Source organism: Dipodomys spectabilis, unplaced genomic scaffold (assembly GCF_019054845.1).
Source record: "Dipodomys spectabilis isolate Male_0828 unplaced genomic scaffold, ASM1905484v1 ptg000019l, whole genome shotgun sequence".
NCBI lineage: Eukaryota > Metazoa > Chordata > Mammalia > Rodentia > Heteromyidae > Dipodomys > Dipodomys spectabilis.
The window spans coordinates 13,190,725-13,213,333 of NW_024870696.1; the positions used below are offsets into that span (position 1 = coordinate 13,190,725).

At 42.8% G+C, this 22,609-nt stretch overlaps 1 protein-coding gene across 3 annotated transcripts in view; it reads right to left on the reverse strand.

Moving 5' to 3' along the window:
* Positions 1 to 6,680: 6,680 nt before the first annotated feature.
* Positions 6,681 to 22,609, reverse strand: part of Cacna1e (calcium voltage-gated channel subunit alpha1 E) — a 308,059-nt gene continuing 292,130 nt past the window's right edge. Inside the window, exons 40-48 of one of the 3 annotated variants that reach the window (XM_042674387.1) lie at positions 20,750 to 20,855; positions 19,789 to 19,896; positions 18,910 to 19,010; positions 18,530 to 18,636; positions 15,468 to 15,579; positions 12,687 to 12,815; positions 11,587 to 11,767; positions 9,456 to 9,646; positions 7,466 to 8,048 (exon numbers count right to left, since the gene is read on the reverse strand). In XM_042674387.1, coding sequence (XP_042530321.1) covers positions 7,506 to 8,048; positions 9,456 to 9,646; positions 11,587 to 11,767; positions 12,687 to 12,815; positions 15,468 to 15,579; positions 18,530 to 18,636; positions 18,910 to 19,010; positions 19,789 to 19,896; positions 20,750 to 20,855 — 1,578 coding nt within the window. In that variant the 3' untranslated portion in view covers positions 7,466 to 7,505. Of the gene's footprint in view, positions 8,049 to 9,455; positions 9,647 to 11,586; positions 11,768 to 12,686; positions 12,816 to 15,467; positions 15,580 to 18,529; positions 18,637 to 18,909; positions 19,011 to 19,788; positions 19,897 to 20,749; positions 20,856 to 22,609 lie in introns of all 3 variants that reach the window. The other 2 variants (XM_042674388.1, XM_042674389.1) reach the window with 2 other exon arrangements.

The window sequence follows — 22,609 nt, forward strand, 5'->3', positions numbered from 1 at the left end:
GACATGTCATGGGCTTGACTCACATGTTTTATAATGCAGGTGACAGCATTTTTACAGCCTGAAGCAGAGCACCCATTTTCTCTCTTGATCCCATCTGACATGCTCATCTCCTAAGAGCAAATCAAGGAGGGAATGGCCTGGCCTTGGGTCCCAAAAGACAGAAAGAGCAGATGTGGTCCACCTTCTTGTAGTGTTATCCTTTGAGGTGTATACTGGTGCACCTAACAATTTTAAATCTATTCCTGATAAAACTCATCCTTTGTCCTGTTCACCAGTTTTTTTCCCCTTCTAAGATGTTTACACTACTAGGAAGGGGAATGTTCTCTCTCAATTACCAGTGCTACTTTACTGAGGAGTTGTTAAAGTCACAGATTATCTTTGGGCTGCTTTAAAAGCCAGAATTTTTCTCTCCATCTTTCAGGTCTGAAAAAGAGTTTCAGGAATTTAGGAATCCTCTGAGGATTTGTATCTACCTATTCTAGGTGGGTTCAACAGAAAGAACCTCTCACAGTACAGTATCAAGGAATTTACCCACAATCTAAGTAAAAAAAGAGGATCCAAGTTCACTCACCTCTAAGCCTGTTCTCTTCTGGGACCTGAAAGTTTCTTCTACCTCAACCTTGTCTTCCTACCCTCTCTATCTCACTGTCCCAGTTATGAAAGGCCAAACACACTTGGTGCATTAAATATTTCTCCTCCACTAGTTTTTCTGGGTGAGTTCCAAATCTTGGACTTAGTGGACGTGGACTGTTTTCCAATATCACCAAGAGGGACGTTCTTCTACAAGTGCAGCACTTAGGGTGGCTTTGTATAAATTTTGGCTTATTCACAAAACACCAGGCTAGAAAAACAATGACTAAAGCTCAGCCTGCAGGCTAAGTTGAGATTCCCCACTGGTTGCGATTAAAATTCAATATGTATGTTTTCACTAAGCCCACTGGGAATCTGTTTACTGTTATACAACTCCATATCAAAGGTAACTAAGACCAGAACTACTGTGTAATTTAATTGGCAGTTAGATTACATTGTTTAGCCCTCATTTCATATTATCTTTATGTTTAAGAATTGGTTAATGGCACTTGGACAGTTTGGACTGTATTTTTCTTGTTCATCCCTTGTATATATTTATAATTTGACTTGCTTTAAGTGGTGGTTTTTGTGAAGTTCAAGCCTTTACTATAAGAAATTAGAATAATGAGTCCTCAATTTGGGTCCAGTTCAGATATGGAAGAGAGGACTCAGCCTCCTTTTGTTGGGAGCCAACCTCTGAAAGAACCAAGGAAGTGATGTTTTATGTGGTTTAAGTTCAAGCATCTCTTGCTAGAACATGGAGAATAATCCATTCTTATCTCTCAATAACTTGCAGAAGAAAGAAAAGATTCATGTAGATTTCCAAGGCTCTATTAGAGAAGATGTTTGGGTGAAGATCCTAAAGCATTAGTTTCTATTTATTTCATCTATGACTAATTTAATGGGAAGCTTATAGGATGAAAACTCAAATTGCTTTTTGATTACAGAAAAAAAGTCTGGATTCTTTTCATGTAACAAACTGATAGAACAAGAAGGAAAATGGGGGAAATAGAATTAAACTTAAAGCATATCTTAGATTGTTTCCATTGATTATAAAATTTCCTCAAAAAAAGTAAAAGGTTATAGCAATACCAAGAATTTCCAAGGTGCTTAGTGGAATATAAGGAATGAAGATTTTTCTAAATTGATTTATTTGTAGAAACTAAATTATTATTAACTATAAGAATTTGATATTAGTATTTCAATTGTCACAACAAGGAAAAGAAAAAAGAGATACATTTACCCTTGCTGAAGGCACAAATTAGAAGTCTGGAACATAAAGTTTTCAATATCCTATAAATTTCATTTATTGTATTATAATACTGTTTAAAAGTATCTCCTTATCAAACCATGAATTTTATATATGTTGGTTAAAGATGAAGAATTCTTCATTAGTTCTAGATTTTTCACTGACTATGGGGAGCATATTTTCATAAATCTAGGTTATATTTTAAGTCTCTAAGAGGAGAAGAGTCAGATGTGCACAGTTAGGAGTCTGAATCTGACTGAAAAAGACACAAGGAGAAAGACAAGAGAGATCAGAAGACAAAGGTACAATTTCCTCAGATTTTGACTCAACTGTTAAAAGACTGACTTGATAGACATTAACCCAAAAGAGAGGCAGATTCAGAACATTGCAAAGCACAAATTTATCCTCCTTTTCCATCCTAGAACAGGTCTATTTGAAAACAAAAACCTCCAGCCAAGCGTCGGTAGCTCATGCCTGTAATCTTAGCTACTCAGGAGGCTGAGGTCAGAGGATCGCAGTTCAAAGCCAGCCCAGGCAGGAAAGTCCATGAGACTCTTTCCTCCAATTAGCCACCAGAAAACTGGAAGTGATGCTGTGGCTCAAGTGGTAGAGCACTCCCCTTGAGCTGAAGAGCTGAGGGACAATGCCCAGGCCCAGAGTTCAAGTTCCACGACCAGGCCCAGAGTTCAAGCTCCACGACTGACAACAACAACACAAACACTCCAGATAAAAATAAATATCCTTTCGCTTCTTCCTACTTGATTCATTCAACTCTTTCATACTTCCAGAATTAACTCAAGCCTCCAGAATATATTTACGTACTAGTAACATGGCTTATTATGAAGTTTCCTTCTGCTTTTAGAAGGTCAAGATACTAACCTTCCATATAGTATGGCATGAATGCATGCGTAGAAAGAAGGAAGACTACAAAAAAGAAGGGCAGAGGACCTCCCACTAGCTTTCCTAGCCATCTGACTACTTACTATACGTAGTGGTGGCCCCATTAATACTTCTCAACCAACTGGCTTGAATTCTCTTCAGAGATTCTTTCCAGACCCTTTGGATAGAATGGGATAAATTATGAATCTGTTTTTCTTGGCATGATGTCATCTTTCTGGGATACTCACACCATAGAAATTCAAAGCACAAAAAGAGAAAACCACCAAAACAAAACCAATTCAGAGCTACCTATGGAAGCTCAAGGCTAGCGGTCTAACACTTGAGCCACAGTGCCACTTATGGTTTTCTGAGTGTTTTTTTGGAGATAGTCTCACAAACTTTCCTACCAGGACTGGCTTTGAACCACGATCCTCAGATCTCAGCCTCCTGAGATTTAGGATTACAGGCGTGAACCTCTGGCACCTGGCCACACAGCACTTTTTAATACATGATTTTCTTTACCTACATAGAAAAATTAGGTCATAACCCCTGAGTTAATTTTGTTTGGCTTCCGTTTAAATAAGAGTCCTAGTGTGGGAATATTTAAAGATCAGTTATTCAATCTGGACTGATTCCTTAGGAGCTCTTGGTCCATTTATTCCTTCTTTCCTGCATGACTAAAGTCATCCCAATTCCTGCTTCTCCTATAGTGCTTAAGGTTCTAGGACCCAAAAGAGAAGGACAGACAGGCTGCGTGAGACAACTGGAAGAGCAGAGTCCTCCATAAGGCATAGAAATGTCTTGCCTCGTAGAGAATCTTGGCTCATGTTAGCCTCAAGCCTTGGGTTGGGGTGTGGGTGGGAGGGGCATCTCAACATGTAACAGATGAGACCTTGATATAATGAAAATACCAGTGAAGGTTCCTTAACTTTCAAGTCTCACAAAAGCTTTGCAAAGCAGGAAATGATGTGCCTCCTCCCTTCTGTTAAAGATCTACAACCTCATACTTAGACATGATGACTGAGTTCAGCTGAGCAACTTGTCTGTTGCTGTCTGAAAGTAAACTAGCCAGAGCAGGTTTCAGCCATAGGATGAAGATAAAATTTGAGATATTTTTAAAACTCATAATTATTTGAAACTCTGGGTCTACCAGGCCAGAAGACCTAACTTCTCTGCAGTGAGCTTTTATTGAGTAATACAGACGTTTCATGCATACCTTGAGTCTATGTCATCTTGTTGAACATCCCCTGGTAACCTCCAATCTGTTTCATTAGGATATAGTATTCCCTAACAGAAGTAACACAGACAAGAAGTGAAGAATTGTGAATTAGCTGATTTAACCATCTCAGGAATTGGATCTATACTAACATGCAGAAACTGGAAAATTAAAAAAAAAAAAAGACTGTGATTGGAGATCAGAAGACACTGCAGCTTACCATATGGAAAGGACTCCATAGTGGACGGAGGTAAGAAAAGAGATACTCGCTATGGAGGTTGGGCTGTGTGTAAAACTATGGGTAAAAACCAGAACGTCTGGATTTCAGCTTCAGGGAAATATTTTGGGTGCCCTAAATTCCCTGCAGGGACAGCAAGTAGAGAATAGAAATGAAGGCTATAGTAGAATAGTTCCCCATTGGGCAATTGGCTGGTTGTTTATGATTAGTCTGGGGGATACTAGAAGGTACCATCCCTTTATGATTCTATGTGGACCCTGACATACAAGGCATCTTGGCTAAAGTCTTCCTCCATGTCTGAAGGCCTGCTAGTGCTCTCCTTCTGCAGAAGGGAAGATGGTGATATACAAATTTGTCTGGAGACATGAAAAACATACCTAAACACAAACCAAGTTATAGCACTTCCTAGCCTTGCTTAATTTCCCACCTTCCCTCTCTCACATTGAAGGGATAGTGAAGATTCACATCAGTGAGAGCAACTGGACATCTGACTTAAAAGTCTTCCAAGGGACCTCCAGTACCCAAATGTATCGTGCAGTGTTATTGCAAGATGCAGTTGTACTTGATGCAAAAAAAAGTATAGGTTTTGAGATCTAAAAGACCCTCTTTTCAAGGGAAAGAGAAGAGAGAATCTAATACCTATGAAAGGAAGTCCTGGTTGACTACAAGGGGAAGATTAGCATTCATATTTATTCAGAGGCAGTAGGAAACCAAAGATAATTATGGTAATGAGTTTGTGACTTAACATTGTTTTTCTCCCTCTGGTCTTAATAGAAGGATATGTGCTAGGGGAAAAGAAACCCAATGTCTTGGCCGGGGAAAGTTGAACAAAGGAAATGTTTATATAGAGATTTATTAATATTAGCAAAACCAGGTGGTCAGTCGGGTGGCCATATTTGTAACGCTCTACAACCTTAAAGCACTTTATACAGGATGTGTTGTGTTTTCAAGGAGTTCAGGTGTGGGGGAAGGATTCTAGCACAGGAAATTTGGTGTTTATACTATTATTTGCAGGCAAATTTTGTGTTCTGCCAGCCAACATCTGAAATTTCAACAACATACGGTTGAAATGGCATCAAAGTATCCCTGCAATTGGTTTTCTCAAATCACCATCGTAACAGACTCACTGGCTCAGAATGGTTCTCCTGTTCCAGGCCTTCCCAGGAAAGCTACATATCCAAGGTGGAGGAAAGCAATTTGTGCACACAAAGCAACCCATAGCAGCACTTTGGCATGAAATGAGGCCGAGCAGAGAAAACCTTAAAAACAATGCAAGGCCCAGCATCCGAGTCTTATATAATGATCATGCCTGTTAGGACCACGTTCATGTCCCCAGCTGCCCCCAAGCACACATGTGCTGAGGGAAAGGAGAAATGAAGATAGAAGAGGGTCTGAGAGGGGGAGGCCTTTGTGTCTGCCTCACTGGTCTCTTGTCTGGGACCACTTTGGTTTGGGGCTGACCATGGGTCCTGAAGCTCCACGAATAGCTAGAAGACAAAGTAGTTGACCTTGGTTTTTAAGAGCTAATGTTGCTATGAGTTGTTTCTGTCTCAACCAGAGGGGAAGGGAGCCCAAAAGAAAGGCAATAACTTCCTAAGAAAAGAGAGGCTCTTTCTAAGAGAAAGGACTTCTCCTTTCCAACAGTCCCAGAGCTTTGCCCAGGATGCAGAATGAAGAGTATTTGTCCACTGAGCTCTCAGGGCAGGCTCCTCAGTTTCCAGAGGGAGAATCTTGACCAACACTCCCTTCCAAGGGCATCCATTCACCTATGGTGATGGTGTTAGGGAGAAACTTAAGGGAATGGTATACTTCTATTAAAGACATTATATGTTCCACAGAATAGAACTAGCCAAGGTAAGGTCCTCTTTTTCTTAATATTTCTGTTTTTTGGAGGGGGTGGGGTGGGAGTGATGGTTGTTTAGAAAATGTCATTCTGGCCCAAGGCTGTTTTCTACCCAGCTTTTGTTCTAGAAAAGGATGAAGTCCAGCCTGGGCCCTGGGGACATTCAGGGTAAATGGGTCCCCATCAAGGCCTACTCTGCTAGAAGGAGCAACCCAGGTCAAAGCTGAGGTATATTTACTTACTAACCACTTTGAAGCATGATCACCTGCCTCTCAGCCCCAAACTAGCTACAGGAGCTATACAGCCAAGGGTCTTTCTTTGTGGGAGGTCATCCGTAAACTCAGAACCAACTCTCTCAACCTTTCCCATCTTTACAGAAGTTTTTGCCTGATGTGGCTGGCTCCCTTGGATGTGAATATTCTGCCCTCTTAGGGAGATGCAGGAGAGGCTGATTCTCAGATCAGCACTGGCCTTGCTGTTTGACAGAGGCCCGTTGCTTCCAGGCTTAAGCATGACTGACCTTCAGCCAGGACATACTGGCATGGCCATAGCACCCTCTCCAATACTGAATTATTGGTTGAAAAGCTTATACGGCCTTGAGTCCCACCTGGTTCCCCTAGGATCAGCATTTAAAGGGCCACGCCTGGGAACAGCATGTGACTCCCATATTGTGGATAAACTCCCAGGTTAGTGCCCTGGCTATTGGGGTATCACCCTTATCAGATCTATAGGAACTTTTTGGGGCCCTAAGGGGTCCTCTTATCTACCACAGCACCTACTAAGAGGGTGACAGACCTCAGGATCTAGGACTACACCCACCAGCACCTCCAGTTCCGTGTCTTTGGCCTTCATCTCCCTGGTACGGGCTACTTGGCTATGGCTTTTTTCACCCAGACCAGCCCTTGCTGCTGCTGCCAGAGAACCCTGACCTCCCTGTCTCCTACCCTTGCCATCCCATGTCCCCGACTTAGCTCATGCTTCTTCGGAGGAAGCAAGCCCCCAGGAGAGCCCATGAGATGCTACTGTGCCCTGGTAGCAGTGGTGCCAGCTGAGGTGTAAGAGCTAGTGGAGAGGAGACTCCTCTCCACCCTTTCCCCTACTTCTTAGTGAAGAGCCACAAACATCTTCCAGGTTGCTCAGGGCAATAGATACGGCCGGCTCGATCCCCCCTTTGCGTAGAGAAAAGTGGGAGGGGGACCAGGAAGCCAGGCCACCTTCCAGTCCCTTCTCCCTTGGGATTAATAACCCTCCATATTCCTCTATTTTCTTTCCCTAGCAAAGAGGCAGAACTTATGGCAGTGCCCCTCTTGCCAAGGGAAATGAAGCAATTTGGTGGGTTTGACTGGTTTTGCCATTTGTACTTTACTTCCTCTTCTCTGATAATGCATGGCGCTCTTTCCATCTTCCTTCTCCCTCTTCCTCCCCCCCGGGCCGCACTGGCTTCCCAATTCGGTCTTGGTTTTTTTTCTCCCTGTGAGAGAAGAGCATGCATCGGAGGGGGGAGCAGCCTCTAGCATTTGTCATCTTCTTCCGTGTCACTCAGGAGGTCACTGACAGCTCCACACATCATGCCGGGCCCAGGCCCCCCACGCCTCCGTCGCCGATAGTGCCCATTGGGCATCTGCCAGCTGTGCCGCAGGGGCGGGGCTGAGCCGATGGTGTTGGAACGGCCCAGGCTCGTAGCCACAGCTGCTTCAAAGGTGAGTGTCTCCTCCTCGCCACAGTCTGAGGCATGGGAGTCTTCGTGCAGGGCCAGGTAGGGCTCGGAGATGTAGTGTTGTGGGGAAGAGTGCTGGCCCTGCTGGGGGTGTGGGGAGTTGGAAGACTCTGTCAGACAAGCGTTGTTGCTCTCCCGAGCTTGGGAGGTCAGGGGCGACCCGCCCTCGCTTCCATCAGCTGGTGGAGAGATGCTGCCAGCATGGCGCATCAGGGAGCTATAGGAGAGGAGGGGTCGAGGCTTTGGTGGGACAGGTGGGAGCTGCCGGCGACTTCGTCTTGGGGTGCTGGTGTCAGAGATAGAGGGGATGGAGCTCTCACTCAGGGAACCTGTGCCCTGTGCCATAGAAGAAACAAGGCATGTTGTTAGATGGGGCTTGGCAGGATCCCCACTTGCAGGGGCCTTGTTCAGATCCCTAAGCCCTCCTGCCAAGAGCTCCAGGAAGACCTGAGAAGTAATGCCCTGCAATAGTCACATCCCTCAGGGACCCAGGGGTAGAAAGAGCTGGAGGTGCCAATACCGCTTAGAGCAGGACATGCCCATACTATGCAGACAAATTGCTAGGGATCTGGTAAACAACAAATGCAGTATAGGGCTGTGAGTCTGCTCTTCTAATAGTCTCCCAGCTGTGTTGTGGGTTCTGAGAACAAGTAGTAGCCAGCATCAGGAAGCTCTGGGTACATAGCAATTAGCACCTTGTCAAAAGGTGGAAGAGTGCTCTGGAGCTTGTCTGGAAAACCATTTTGAGGGAAGTGAGTTCTCAAGCAATCACAAATTCCGGGCTGGGAAGTTGGCTCAGTGGTAGAGCACTTGCCTTGCATGCCTGAGGCCCTGGGTTCAATTCCTCAGCACCACATAAGCAAAAAAGAAAAAACCCAGAAGTGGCGCTGTGACTCAAGTGGTAGAGCGCTAGCCTTGAGCTGAAGAGCTGAGGGACAGCACCCAGGCCCAGAGTTCAGGCCCCATGACTGGACCCCCCCCCCAAAAAAAAAAAAGAATCACAAATTCCATCCTTCATGTGTTGGTACCTCATCTGGTTCCAGGCAAATGGACCTCAGGATTTAAGATGTGTGAGATCTCTGAGCCACTTGCTTAGAATCTCCTGAAGAGAGGGATGTCAAATGCAGATCTCTGAGTCTGTGTTTCATTAGGGATCTTCAGGTCCAATCAATGTGTAGTAAAAGAAAGCTTTCCCAGGTGATTCCCAGTTTGGCCAGAAAATTAGAAGCCATTGTTCTAAAAGGTAAACATCCATCTACTACCCATGTCTTAAAATTTGCCTTTATCCCTATTTTTGGCTGACCATTTCTGCTGAATGGGGCTCCTCTTTTGGCTCCAAGAGCCTTGGGTAGAGCTAGGTCTGGGACTTAGAATGTGAGGTAATAAAGATGAGTTATAATATTTATTTCTTGGGAACACAGGTTTCAGCAGAAGGAGAGATGGAAGGTAAACATAGTTGAATTGCTCTGAGATGAATCACCGTACCCACTAATACTCAGGATCATACAAAGGTCAGTCTTTTTTGGCTGAAGAACTACCTATATCTCCAAATTATAGCTGCATTTGTATCCTTGATCTTTCTTGGAAAGTCATATCTGAATGTACAAGCACAGTGTGGCTCTACACACATGGACTAGAGTTCCCAAAGCCTCATTTAACCACTCAAAGAGACCCATGTGCTGTTCCTAATGCATCTCTCCCTTTCCTGCCCTACTGGAGGCTCCATTTCTTCCCCATGCTCACCTGTCTGTTGGGGGTTTGTGACCTGCCCTCGCTGGGTGACCTTGACTGCCGGCGCTCTGGGGACTCCCAGTCACCCTGGTTCCCTCGCTCTTCAGAATTGCAGCGGGAGACATCAGGAGACAGAAGATGCTTTCGTTCTTTTGATCGTCCTCGCTCCCTACCCCCTGAGCGGTGGGTGTCAGACTTGTGGCCTATGAGAGGTAATAAAAGCGATCGATTATATTCCACTCACTCTAGCTGTTGAAAATGACATACATAAGGACTCACCCCATCCCTTCCAGGTATTGGGCCATGTTTTAAACTAAATTTTTGTATCCTACCACCAAAACTTTGCAATGAACCCTAGTCCTTACAGTGGAGCCCTGAGGATGGGACAAGAATGCAGAGATATAGCTTGCTTCCTGTTTCTCTGCTCTGTAAGATTATAAGACATTCACTTATATTCTGGAAGAATATATTCCTAGACACTGAGTCTAGGAATAGGCTAGGTGGAATTGTGGCAAATGTTTATTATTATTTGTGATAGCAGCTTGAACAATTCTGACCTTTTAAGTACATCAACATGATCAGGAAGTATGAGAGAAAGGCTAAAACTGCCCTTTGGTAAGGAGGTAAATCTGCACGTTGCCACTAGACATGAATGCTGAAGAATACACTGTTTTGCTTCCACTTATGCTAGATAAAATAATCATCTTTGCTGATTCTATACCACAAGAATTATCTATATCTTACACAGGTGTGTACAGCTTTTTGTGCAGAGGATGGAACTATAAAGAAGGATATTAGAAGGAATGATATTACCTAATGTAATGCCAAGACTAAAATTAAGGATCTTGGTTCTAGTCTCAATTCTGTCACTCACTGGCCCTAGGACATTGGTAGGGGTGGGGGTGGGGAGGAGTAAGTCACTGTTTTCCACTTTGATTCCTTCTTCTAGTAAAGTTAAATCAGAGTAATGATTTTCTAAATTTCTATGAAACTCAAATACACAAAACAATTCCAGGTTGTAAAGTTAGTGGCTAAAGTTTAGCAACCCTCTCCCCATCATAGCTGGGAGTTGCTAATATAGCCCTAAGAAATGCCAGTGATTTTGTAGAAGGCTATTTAAAAAATCCTCCTCAAAAGACTAATCATAGAGCTTCCCTATGATCCCGCAATCCCATTCCTGGGCATTTATCCAAATTGACCACAAACCAGCTTGCACTAAAGCCACCAGCACAACCATGTTCATTGAAGTATTATTTACCATAGCTATGGAATCAACCCAGATATCCCTCAGTGGATGAATGGATCAAGAAAGTATGGCATATATGCGCACTTCCATCAGAATGACATTGCTCCATTTGTAAGGAAATGGAAAGACTTGGAAAAAATTAAGCAAAGTAAGCTAGACGTAAGGAAACATAGGCTGCATGGTTTCTTTCATTTGTAATAACTAGAATATGTGTAGGATATTCTTAGGAGAGGACCACAGTAGTTGAATAGCTGTGTGCATATAATTATATAAGATGATGCTTATCAATCAAATGAACTCCAAACAATGGAAACAAGAGTTCTGTGTTTTTTTGTAGGGTTTTTTTTTTTTTGGTACTGTTTGCAGTTATTTCCTTTTTTTCCTTTGGTTTATTCTCTGATGTCACTGGTTTTGATTTCTGCACCATTTGTCTTGTATATAAATTTATCTGATTTGGAGAAAGAGGAATCACAGAAACAGTTGGACAGAGGATGAACCAATTCAACAGTGATATTAGACCCTATGTTGGAAATGAACTTTACAACTAGTGGGAAGTGAAGGGGTAACACTGTTCAAAAAGAAATGTACTCATTACCTGACTATGTAACTGTGACCCCTCTGTACATCACCTTTACAATATAACTTAAAACCTCTATTCCACTGATTTGTATAGCCCTGCTCAGTAGGCAGGAACTGCATTATCATTTGTAACTGACAAATAAATAGCATTGGCCTACTTCAGGATACTGTCAGGTAATAGGAATCCCCTTTAATGAGGGACATTCTACGTTTACTTTTTCAAAGCCTCGTGTTTTTATTTAGTCATCTAAAGTACTTGCGGGAATAAGAACACCAAGATAGGAGCCCACCCAGGCAGTGGCCTAAGAGCCTCCTCACCTGAGTCAGAGTTCAAGCGATGAGCTGACAGCCTCAGGGAAGAGTGGTAACTCCGGCGGCGTGATTTGTAGGTATTTTCGCTGCTTCGCTCCATGGAGAATTCCTCCAACCAGGAAGAATTTGAACGTTTATCCCGAATGGTAGAAAATGAACGTCTCATGGAGCTAGGGTCTGTCACCACCTAGAAATATGATCATCCAGAAAAATAACACAAGGTCTGGATTATTGATAAAAGTGTCTCAAAGACTAGAAGTGGGACTACAACTATTGAGAAGTGTGAGCAATAACTATGAGCTCCCTTGAATCTTCTTTCCTCAGACTCAGACCTTAGCTAGAAAAGCTGTTTGAGAGTGAAGGAAACTGGCCCAGGATCTTCCCTTAGTGTTTAAGAATGAAAGTACCTGAGTTTACAAAGATAAAGACAAGCAGGCACTGTGTGAGTTTCCCACAGATCATATACTGAGCCACTTCCAAACAGATGAGATCAATAGTTAAAAAAAAAAAGCAACAAAACTACACCTTGTAAAAAGCTTTGTCTTGAGTTTGTTCCCCTTCATGACAGAGGGGCCCATGTAGCATTAGAGCCTAACAACTACCACTAAGAAGACCCCACCCTAGCTTCTCCACTTGAAGCTCTAGCATTTGGTTTTGTCACAGATGTTAAACAGATTCACAAAAACTTCTTGTCTCTGTCAAAACCTGATGTAAGACAGACAGACAGAAAAAAGCCAGGAAAACAGACAAATGAGGCGTGGCCTGCACTGGTTAAGACAATCCTGACATAGAGCTTTGCATGTTTAAGTAACTGCATATGTGCCAGAGAAAAATCCTGGAAGATATCTCTTGGTTGGCTGGCTAAATTTTGAGAGCGCTTAACCCAGCAGGAGGGCAGGTACAGCATATTGTTGGCTAGCCTATTTGTAGTCAGGGGTTCACTGAAAACACACCATGTAGGAATAGGCTGTGTGACAGAGTAAGGCTCATAAGCCAGGTTTTCTTATATAGGTAAGTGCAAGTCCAAGGATCACATGAGAAAAACAAGTATTTCGTAACCCACCTAATACAGCCACTGCGTAAGATAAGTGGTGTTTGTTTTTTACCTGGGGATCCATAGTCAGACGTGGCATAGAGGATGCCCTCCCAGATCCCGTATGCTCCTGGGTGTCCGAAGGAAGGTAGATGCCATGGTTAGAGGATTGCACGCTTTTTAATTCACTAACCTCTGGCTCCTGGAAATAAACACACAGCCAAGCTTGTGGGACTTGGTTCCATCTCATCCTTCTTCTCGCCAGTGGATGATGTTTTTCCTCCTCAAGAATGGCTTTCAGATAGGAGACTAGTATATTTAAAGCTTTAGTTGTACATGTTTATATGTACATATGTGGTATACCAGATGTCCAAACAGAAGGTTCTGAGATGAGAAATGAAACTACCTTTTCTTGTCAAATACTGTTGTTTTAGTACTAAGCATTGGTTCCAATAATAGATAGCTTTATGAATAAACACTGATTTTTGTTATAGGAGTTTACTTTCTGACAGGTATAACTGCTGGGAATTTTTAAAAAATGATACTGGAGTTTGAGTGCAGGGGCCTTGGGCTTCCATACTACCAACTGAAACATGCCCACAGCCCTATTCGCATTAGCTCTTGTTCAGGTCCATCTTGTGCTTTTGTTCTGGCCTTATACTGTGGTCTTACCTCCACTTCCCATGTAGCTGGGATTACAGACATTCACCAGATGCCTGCTTGTTCTTTCAATCTGAAGGAACATTTTATCACAGTTAAATAGGAACCAGGATTTTAAAGAAAGCCACTAATTATGTTATAAAATATATCATCATTAGCTAAGAGATTGAAGCTATCCAAAAATGTGGTAGGTGGCCATCTGTCAGGAATGCATTAACTAATGCCATCCAATAGAAATCTAATAAAAATCATATCAAAATATTATCACGTAAACATGTGATCAATAAAAAATTAATGAACTATTTTATATCTGTACTTGTTGAAGTGTTCATCAGCCTCATGGGACTAGTATCTACTGGACGACAGACATTAGCATTTAGAAGGTTAGATGGGGAATTTAAATTTCTGAAGCATTCCTTTGTTATTTTTCTGTGTGAAAGAGTGGGGCCTCCTAGAGAGGTTCATATGAACTACTCACCAAAGAGATATCAGAACATCTTAGATGTCTCAAGATTAGACTAGGTAACCTAAAAATGTGCCCAAAGGTAGGTCCCTAGGACACGTTGACGGACACATTAGAGGCAGTTACAGCGTCTGCAATACATGTGTTATATGGCACACAGTTCTGACTCCAAACAGACGTGGTAACAACACTGCAGTCTACAAGTGCCAGAGACACACTCCATATGAACACGCACGGATTACAGCCACGCCTCAGGACCTGGAGCCGGGACCCCAAGGGATGGGCAGAAATACACAGTGGTGAGTGTGTAGCACGGCTGACACCAGCACTGACAATGAAATGAACACATATCTGAAAAGTCCTGGCACTAGGGCTCAACTCAGAGGGGAACCCATAGAAATGAGGAGACAATGAAGTCCTTCTGGAGGAAAGGAAAAAGGACACATTATTGAATACTTTTTCCTACAAGGCACACTTGAAAATGTTGAGAGGCCCTTTTAACAATGAAACTATCTGTACCAATTTAGTTCCTCTGCCTTGCTCCTAAGTTCCACAGAGGACAAGGCAGGGAATTATTCCAAGAAATCTTACACACTTCTCCAAGAACATCCTCCGGCAATCACTCCTGCACATGGGCATCTGTCCTGGCTGTCTCTCCAACACAACCATATATACTTCACCTCAGCAATCATAGAAGACAGAATCATCTGAGCTATTGAATTTGTTTTCCCCTGCTTTGGTGAGTATCCATCCCATCATACATACTCCTGGTAAGCAGAGTACACTCTGATTGGTTATTCATTTAGGGTAGCTGTAAGGTTATAGCTGTACTGAGAAGTGGTCAGAAGAGAAAGGAAGCTGCACCAAAAAACCACAGATGAATCATAACGTAATATGGTTGTTTATGTGTCAAAGGCTGGGTTTTGTCTTTTTCTCTACAGCCCAATTAAGCTTCAGAGGGAACTTAAGCTCATGTCTCCTGAACTAGGAATAATGGTAAATTTGATGTGGTTTTGTAATACAAAGCTAAAAGGTGATTTGTAAAGCCAAAGTCTAATTGGACCTCTTTTCTTCAGGCTGTAACTTGACTCATTAGGCCTCTAAGTAAAGTTTTACTACCAATGCTAATGAAAAACTCATTTGGGGCTCAGGAAAATGACTTGAAGGACTTGTTTAAATGTATTTGGCCTTGGAAATTGTGACCAAAAATGGCCAATTTGCCTGAACCCACACAGAGCAGAAGTGATAGAATCTTCTGCCCCTCTAGGCAGACAATTAATCATTGTTGTACATGTCTGCCAAAGGAGAAGAGCTTCACTGAGGGCTTATAGGGGTGTTGCTGTGTTCCTACAAGCAGTATTGGGACATGGTAGGGGCCACTCATAAGGATTTATCTTAAAGCTTCCTATCAAGGCAAGGTTTTAGTGAGTTTATATGTGGTTTTCATTCCTACATATGGTGCTCAGGGACATACGCTAAGAGAGCTCAGCCTGAAGCAATGTAAGCTCCCTTCCAAAGGACGGACCTATGGAATTGTAAAACTAGAAGTGGGTGAATTCTTAGAGATGGAGCTATGAAAGGGCTGAAGGTGAAGAGTTCCTAGGGTAATTGGTTAGATGACAAGAAAAGGTTTTCCTGAGGAATTATGCCTATGAAGCAAAATTTGGAAGTGAGCGTGGGGGCCAGGAAAACAAAGAAGTATTTTGGAGGTCATAGAACTCATTCATTCACCAGTGATTGTTGTTCCTGGAATTGTCCATCATCGGCTGGGTCCATACAAGCCAACTGGAATATTTCTTGGGGAGAGAGTGGACTCATTGAAGGGTATCCACTCCGGCCACTCCTGAAAAGCAATGTCAAATTCAGAGGTAATGAAATGGAGAGAAGCCATGGCTGTCACTAACAATTCCCATCCCAAGTAAGACCTTCACCACAGTGGTAACACTTTTCCTTCACCCTTGGTGGTTCCATGAGCCTGGTGACTTACATAGGTAGCAGATCCTAGAGAATATAGGAAACTAGTGTTTTCAGCCTGTATTTAGAATCATTCATCATTCTGCTGGTGACTAGCATATCTGTGACAAATGACATCATTTGTCACACTCAGCCATATGGAAAACCAGTGCTAGATTGTAAACCTGTTTCTGTTGAGTTTCCCATTGTGGGAAAAACACCATAGTTTAAACAGTGAACAGCTGCTTCAATATTAAGCAGCCATAGCCTTTAAAAACAAATTTCCCCACTCTCAGTAATATGGTCTTCTTATGCCAACATCCCTAGCCAAATAACTCAATCCAATTCAATTCCATGATCATTTAATGAAGGACAACTCTGGGCTTTCCACTATCTATCAATTCATGAACTAGGAGGTGATTTCAGAAATTGAGTTGAAGAGTTAAAGACCTTTAGGTTGATGTCCATGTAGGAGGAAGTTTAAATGGAAATGAGGGAAGGACAAGCGGTCACCATTGAAGCTATGAAGAACTGTCACAGTAGGTTAATATTAAGCCTATTTGGTATTCCTAGATAATTTGCAACCATTAGACCCACTGGACTAGTTGGAAGAAAAAGGGAGCTGACTTTTCCTGAGAATTTGGTGCCTATTGCTACTTGCTGCCGCTAATATGGTAACAGCTACCATTGGGCTCATTGAGAATGCATCTACATTACAAGACAAGCACAAAGGCCAACACTAGGTAGAGGCTCTATCAGAGATGGTGGAGTGACAGCATCTCTTTCAGGACAGAGCCACTTTTCACAGTTGAGTCTACTACTGGTAACTACATCCAATGGCAGATTGGAGGCATTAACAAGAATTGCCAGTTACCCAAAAATAATCTGTTGGTGCAATCATATTCAATTAGCATCATAGGGAATTTATGAATAGTCAAGAATCACCCAGTCTGTTTCTTTGCTTTTAACAAGGGCTTTAATTAAGTTTGTGCAACTGTTACAAAATCACCTGATAGCTAAATGACCAATCTAGATGTGAGTCCTTCCTTCATATGCTCTCTCTTAAAACCATCTGGGAACAACTTGAGAGCTGCTACTGTAAGAAATGGGCCTGGTTTTGATCAACATAGAATACATAATTGAAAAAAAATAGTAGAAAAGACATTCTAGGTTTGACTATGCTCCCCAAATATTCCTCTATTGGATAGTTCATCCCTGAACATGTTGAATGGTATTTCAAGGTAAAACAAGGGAAGGTAATTAAGATTCAATGGGGTCACGAAGGTGGGACCCCATAATGGCATCAGTGGCTTTGTAAGAAGAGGAAGAAAGACCTCAGGATACCGGCTCTCACAATGCAATGTCCTGTACTGCAACATGATACTGCCAAAAAGGCAAAATGTAGACACCATGCTCTCAAACGCTCTGGCTTCCAGAATTGGGAGCCAAATACAATTCTATTTATATACTTTTCTGTCCCAGATAAAACAGACTGATAGGATCATTAGAAACACTAAATAACCTCCCCGAGGTGAATATTTTGCACAAAACTCTTGTCTGGCTTTTGTTTTTTTAGAATAAAGTCTAGAATCCAGCACATGGCCTCTCTCATGATCTGGTCCTGCCATATATGTCTCTTTTGCTCCCAGAATTGCACACATAGGCCTTTTTCAGTTGACTGGATATACTGGATTTCTTCCTTCTGCTCAAGACTTTAACACAGGCTGTTTCCAGAGTACAATGTCTGTGCGAACAATGCAAGACTCTAGCAACACAGATGGTACTAAGGAACCAGCTCGCTGTTCCTCCAATGTCTTTATTTCAGGAACATCACCAATATCCACCCAAAGACTCAGACCCAGAAACATGGGTCATCTTCATTTCCCTCTTCCTTCACACAAGAAATCAATCACCAAATTTGACCCATTTTTATGCTGTTAGTCCAAGCCCATTATTGATACTTTACACAATTATAGTGAGCTACTAAACGTTGTTGCCTCTAGAGTTGCTCCCCCCAAATCCTCATTCATCAATGACTTTTGAAAAACACAAATTTGATTAGGACACTGTGAAGTATAAAATCCCACTTAATATTAAATCTAACTTCTTTATCTTGCTTACAATGTCCTCTAAGTCCCGACCCCTACATAATAGCTCTTTGAACCCAGCAGCTGCTGGGTCAGGAAACAATGTTTCATCAGGAAACAATGACAAAATTGGGGCTTGTAACTCACAAGAACTGAAAGGTTCTTTAGATTTTTTTCCATCATTTTTTTCCAACTGAAATGTCCTTTTTGATCATTAATGATAACAAGGTACAGACTTAAAAGTCTAAACATGACTCCCTTGAATTTCAGTTTTGCTTCCTACTACTATGTATCTTTTGGAAACTTATTAACCTTTCTTACTCTTCATTTGTAATGATACTAATATATACCCTTTAGATATACTCAGCTACTTCTCTTCCCCTGCAATCATGGTACTTAGTTTCTAAGTTCTAGCAGGGTACTAGATCCATTGAGAACTGGTAATAATCATCCTCAAATACTTGATTATGAGAGACCTTCAGCTAGTATAAAATATGTGTTCATATTTTCTCCTGCCATATTTTCACTGTGATTACTGTCTCTGAGGCTGGTTGTAGCATCAAACATGCTTACATTTTTCTCTTGCCCTTCCTGATTAGTCATTTTGAGATACTTAACCTCAGAGTGGGGGGAAACTTGCTCAGAAAATGATTTCTTGGATACTTCTTAAGCAATCAGTTTCCAATCAGGCATGCAAGTGACATGGTTGCAGAATACAAGCAGAAGAGCCATGAACCTTTTGGTTCTACTCACAAGCCTGAAACAGGGTCCTGCTGCAGGTAAGGCAGAGATTTAGCATTAGCAATGATCTCCTGCGGTAGCGATGAGGGCTCCATGCGCTGGAACATGGGTGCATTTTTCTGTGCAGAACAAAAGAATTCCCAATGACTTTGTAGGGCCTGATGTGAGCGAAATATAATTTTATAAGAGCAACACAGAAACATGACTGACTTCTTGACGACTGTAACCTTTGACTCATCGAGTTTCTAATCCTGTGTCATTAGGAAGATATTGCACTCGAGACCTCTTATGACCCTCACAGGCAATTAAGCCCGGCATGTATAACCTGTCCCCTTGGTAGGCCACATGACATGGTCTGCCCACCCACTCAACATACTGTCATTGACCTTCACCTGTTCTTCCAGTTGCTGCCTCTGCTTCTTCACCTTACTCTGCTTATAGTAGTCCATGATCATCATTGCTGCATAGATTTTGCCCACAGTCAGGTCAGAGGCTGAAAACATAAATGTGGCATGTTGGAAGAGAAATGGGGATACCTCACGAGCTTTTGTTATCCACTTTCTGAAATAGTTTCCACTCTCATCCACTCATTTGTCTAAATTACTGAAGCTCTGAGGATACAAGTAAGCCCCCAAATCTGTCCTCACGAAGTAGACATACTCACCCAGTGATGGTGGCAAGAGTACACATGATAACCAACACCAGGAGTAAGCATTCCTTCCCACCATTCTAGATATCAGTATGTAGTGATCGCTTTTTCCCCATGAATGAATAAGATTGTATGGCTGGAAGAGCTCTGCATCTGAAACATTTCACTCACAACCACAATAACCTTTCTTAAGAAATCACTTTTTAAAAAAAAGTTTTTAATAGCCAGGCGCCGGTAGCTCACGCCTGTAATCCTAGCTACTCAGGAGGCTGAGATCTGAGGGTCGGGGTTCAAAGCCAGCCCGGGCAGGAAAGTCCTTGAGACTCTTATCTCCAATAAACCACTAGAAAACCGGAAGTGGCACTGTGGCTCAAGCAGTAGAGTGCTCGCCTTGAGCTGAAGAGCTGAGGGACAGCGCCCAAGCCCAGAGTTCAAGCCCCACAACCGACAAAAAAAAAAAAAAGTTTTCAATAATGATAAAAAGCATTTAAGAAATAGGATTTCAGTTTCCTAAAACTAAAGAGAAAGCAGCCTTCCCTTATCTCCTTGATCACTCTGGGTTCTCCAAAATATGTAGTGTTGGCATGCTAGGCCACACTAACAAGGAGAAGACCTCTCACACCTTTGGGCATGGGCACCAGCAGATCCAACATCTTCTGGGACAGGTGAGGCCAGATAGCCAGGGTCTCCTTTTGGAGCTCTGAGTCTAGCTGCTGCCTGTCTGCGCCACCTAGAATAAGATGAACTATTATTAAACAAATCAGAACAGACCCAGAAATAACAAAGACTTAGGGAATAGAAGGGGGCAGGAGCTGAATCAGCATAGCACCTCACATTCCAAAGGAAATCTTGGCATTTAGTGACAGTGAATCTTGCAATACCAGTTCTTTCTGCTGAGGAAGCAGAACACACTTTGGCTCCCATTTTTAGTGATTCAGACATAGGAGATCTGGGGCCCTGAGACAAAGATCCACTTCCTCATTGATTCTAACAATCCCCCAGGAACTCAATACATCAGAAGGAAAAGTGAAAATAGTCATGAGTACGCCTTTTTAGATACTCATCAGTCCTACCAGTGATCCAGCTCCACAGTATGAGTGCCTTGCCTTTCAAAAGGACTTGGATCAGGCAAGAAACAGCAGGCTCAAGGCCTGTCTGGTGGCAATGGACACTTTCTTTCCTAGACTATGGAGTTAGCAATCAAGATGAGCAAAGTGTTGCTACATCCTGTATGATGGCACCTGCTACAGAAGTCTTCCAAGACTTCCTTATGGGGACAAAAGAGACATACAATTTATGTGTCAATAAATATTCCCAGAATGCCTATCATATGCCAGACACTGAAGTTCAGGAGTGAGCTTAAAGGAGCCTCAGAGAAGATCAAAACATTTGTTTTACCAGAGTACTGGAGAAGCATTAGCTATAGAGTCTCAGAAATGAAACCGGGACTGTTGATATTTGATTGTCTGGTAACTGCATTGTTGTATCCTTGGTTAGCTGAGTTGTGCTTCAAATAGCTTTTGTATCACCCTTCACAGATTATTCCAGAATCCCTCCCTCCTTTCTTCCCTTCCTAAGCTGACCTTTGGCAATCTTAATGTCCAAAGCTGTCCGTATCAGGGCCATAAGGGTGGATGTAAAATGGACGGTCATGTCCTCAGCCACAGGCATATTCATCAGGACCAACCTCTGTGTGAAATAGAAAACAGAAACAGCAAGCACAAACCAAATATTGAAAGACACCTTGGCGAGAAAGGAAGAAAAGTGCAGAGGTCAAATGCACAGACAAAAAAGAAGGGCAAGGATTCCCCATCCATTCACCCAGTCCTACTCTCCCTACTTCTCACTGAAGGTTCATTTTGCCGTTCCCCTCCCCCCCTCAGGAAATGCCAAATTCCAAGGGAATCATTCTGTAGAACTCCCTCGTGGGGAGGCCCAAGAATGCCTTCCATAGGGATGGGAAGTAGTCTCTAAGTGAAGTGGCTGAAGGAAAGGAGTCAGCTCTGGGAGGTGGCTCCATTCCATGCCCATATTTTCACTTGTCCCATGAACCCCAAAACTCAATGGGGAGATAGTGGAGGGGAGATTTTGCTTTGCTTATCTGATTTGAAAAATGCATCCTGGTGCCCCCCTTTTTGAGTCTTTAGATGAAATTTTGCCAGCACATGATTGAACATGCATACGTCCAACTTATCCAAAGGATGAGATGGAACAGGATGGATAGGGGAGGAGTGCAAACAGGCGCTAGGAGAAGGAAGACACAGAGCAGGAAAGAGAGAATGAGAGAAGGGGGCACAGGCAGGAGCAGAGTGGGCAGGCCCTGTTTCCCTCACCCAGAGGAAAGGATCCAACGGAAATGGCCAAATCCACTTTCCAGAGAGTATCTTGATTGGTTTTGGAATTCTTAAACTCTCCTCCCCCTACCAAGCGTCATCCCAGCATTCCAAACAATTCAGGACTATCCTCAACCACACGATCTCTTTGGATGTAGCCATCATAAGCAAAAAGAGCCCCTAATCTGTGTACCAAGAGCCATATACTAGGGTGGATGAGGGCCTCTAATGGCCACATTCCAGTGAGAAGCTCTCTGGAGTATTTGGAGGTAGGACTAAGAATGAACTGTTCTTCACATGACAGGGTCTCTAATACTCAATTGGAACACCTTGCCAGAAGTGATTCCACAGGCATGGTGCCTCAGAGTATAACAGTCTTTTCTTGTTTATTTCAGAGTTCCACCTTTCCCACTTGTGTGAACCTCCAGAGAAGTGGCATTATTACTAGGGTGTGTGCCTAGATGAATGAAAGAGCCTCAGAGATCTGGACCAGTTTAAATTAGTAGTAACTATTACTAATGAGTAAAGAAAAACCCATACTCCAAAGCTATAAGCAACCTGTGTGAGCCGTGGGAATCCACCCGCAACTTGGCCATGCTAATAAGCCAGAGCTAATGCACAATGGCCACTTCCGCCCGTCATTGTCCTTTCCTGTGACTGTCTCCAAGAGAACTGGATAGCTGGGCCAACAAGCCTAAGAGAGTTGTATTCCTCAGTCTGTCAGGGGATGGAAGATAAGGTCCTCTTTTGTTCTAATACCTAGAATGGACCTATGACATTGTCCCCCTCCATCAGTGGGGGAAGGAATTTGTTAAGAGATTTCTTCTCTCTTAAAAATTTCTTCTGAAACCATGCTTAGAGGAAGTTTTGCATTCCTTCCCTAATGTATCCGAGTGAAGATGGTCCTTTTGAAAATAAGTTCTGATGTGTGTTTTGTTGGAAACTTCCTTCTTGCCCATCAAATCCATTCCCCTGGCCACCACTCTGCCTCCTTTAAAAGGAGACACAGCACTTCACATTGCCTGTCTAGTAACCCACTCACAAGAAGCCACACGCTTGTAAGAACATAGAATCACACATAGAAAGCTCCACAGTGAACAGGACTGGAAA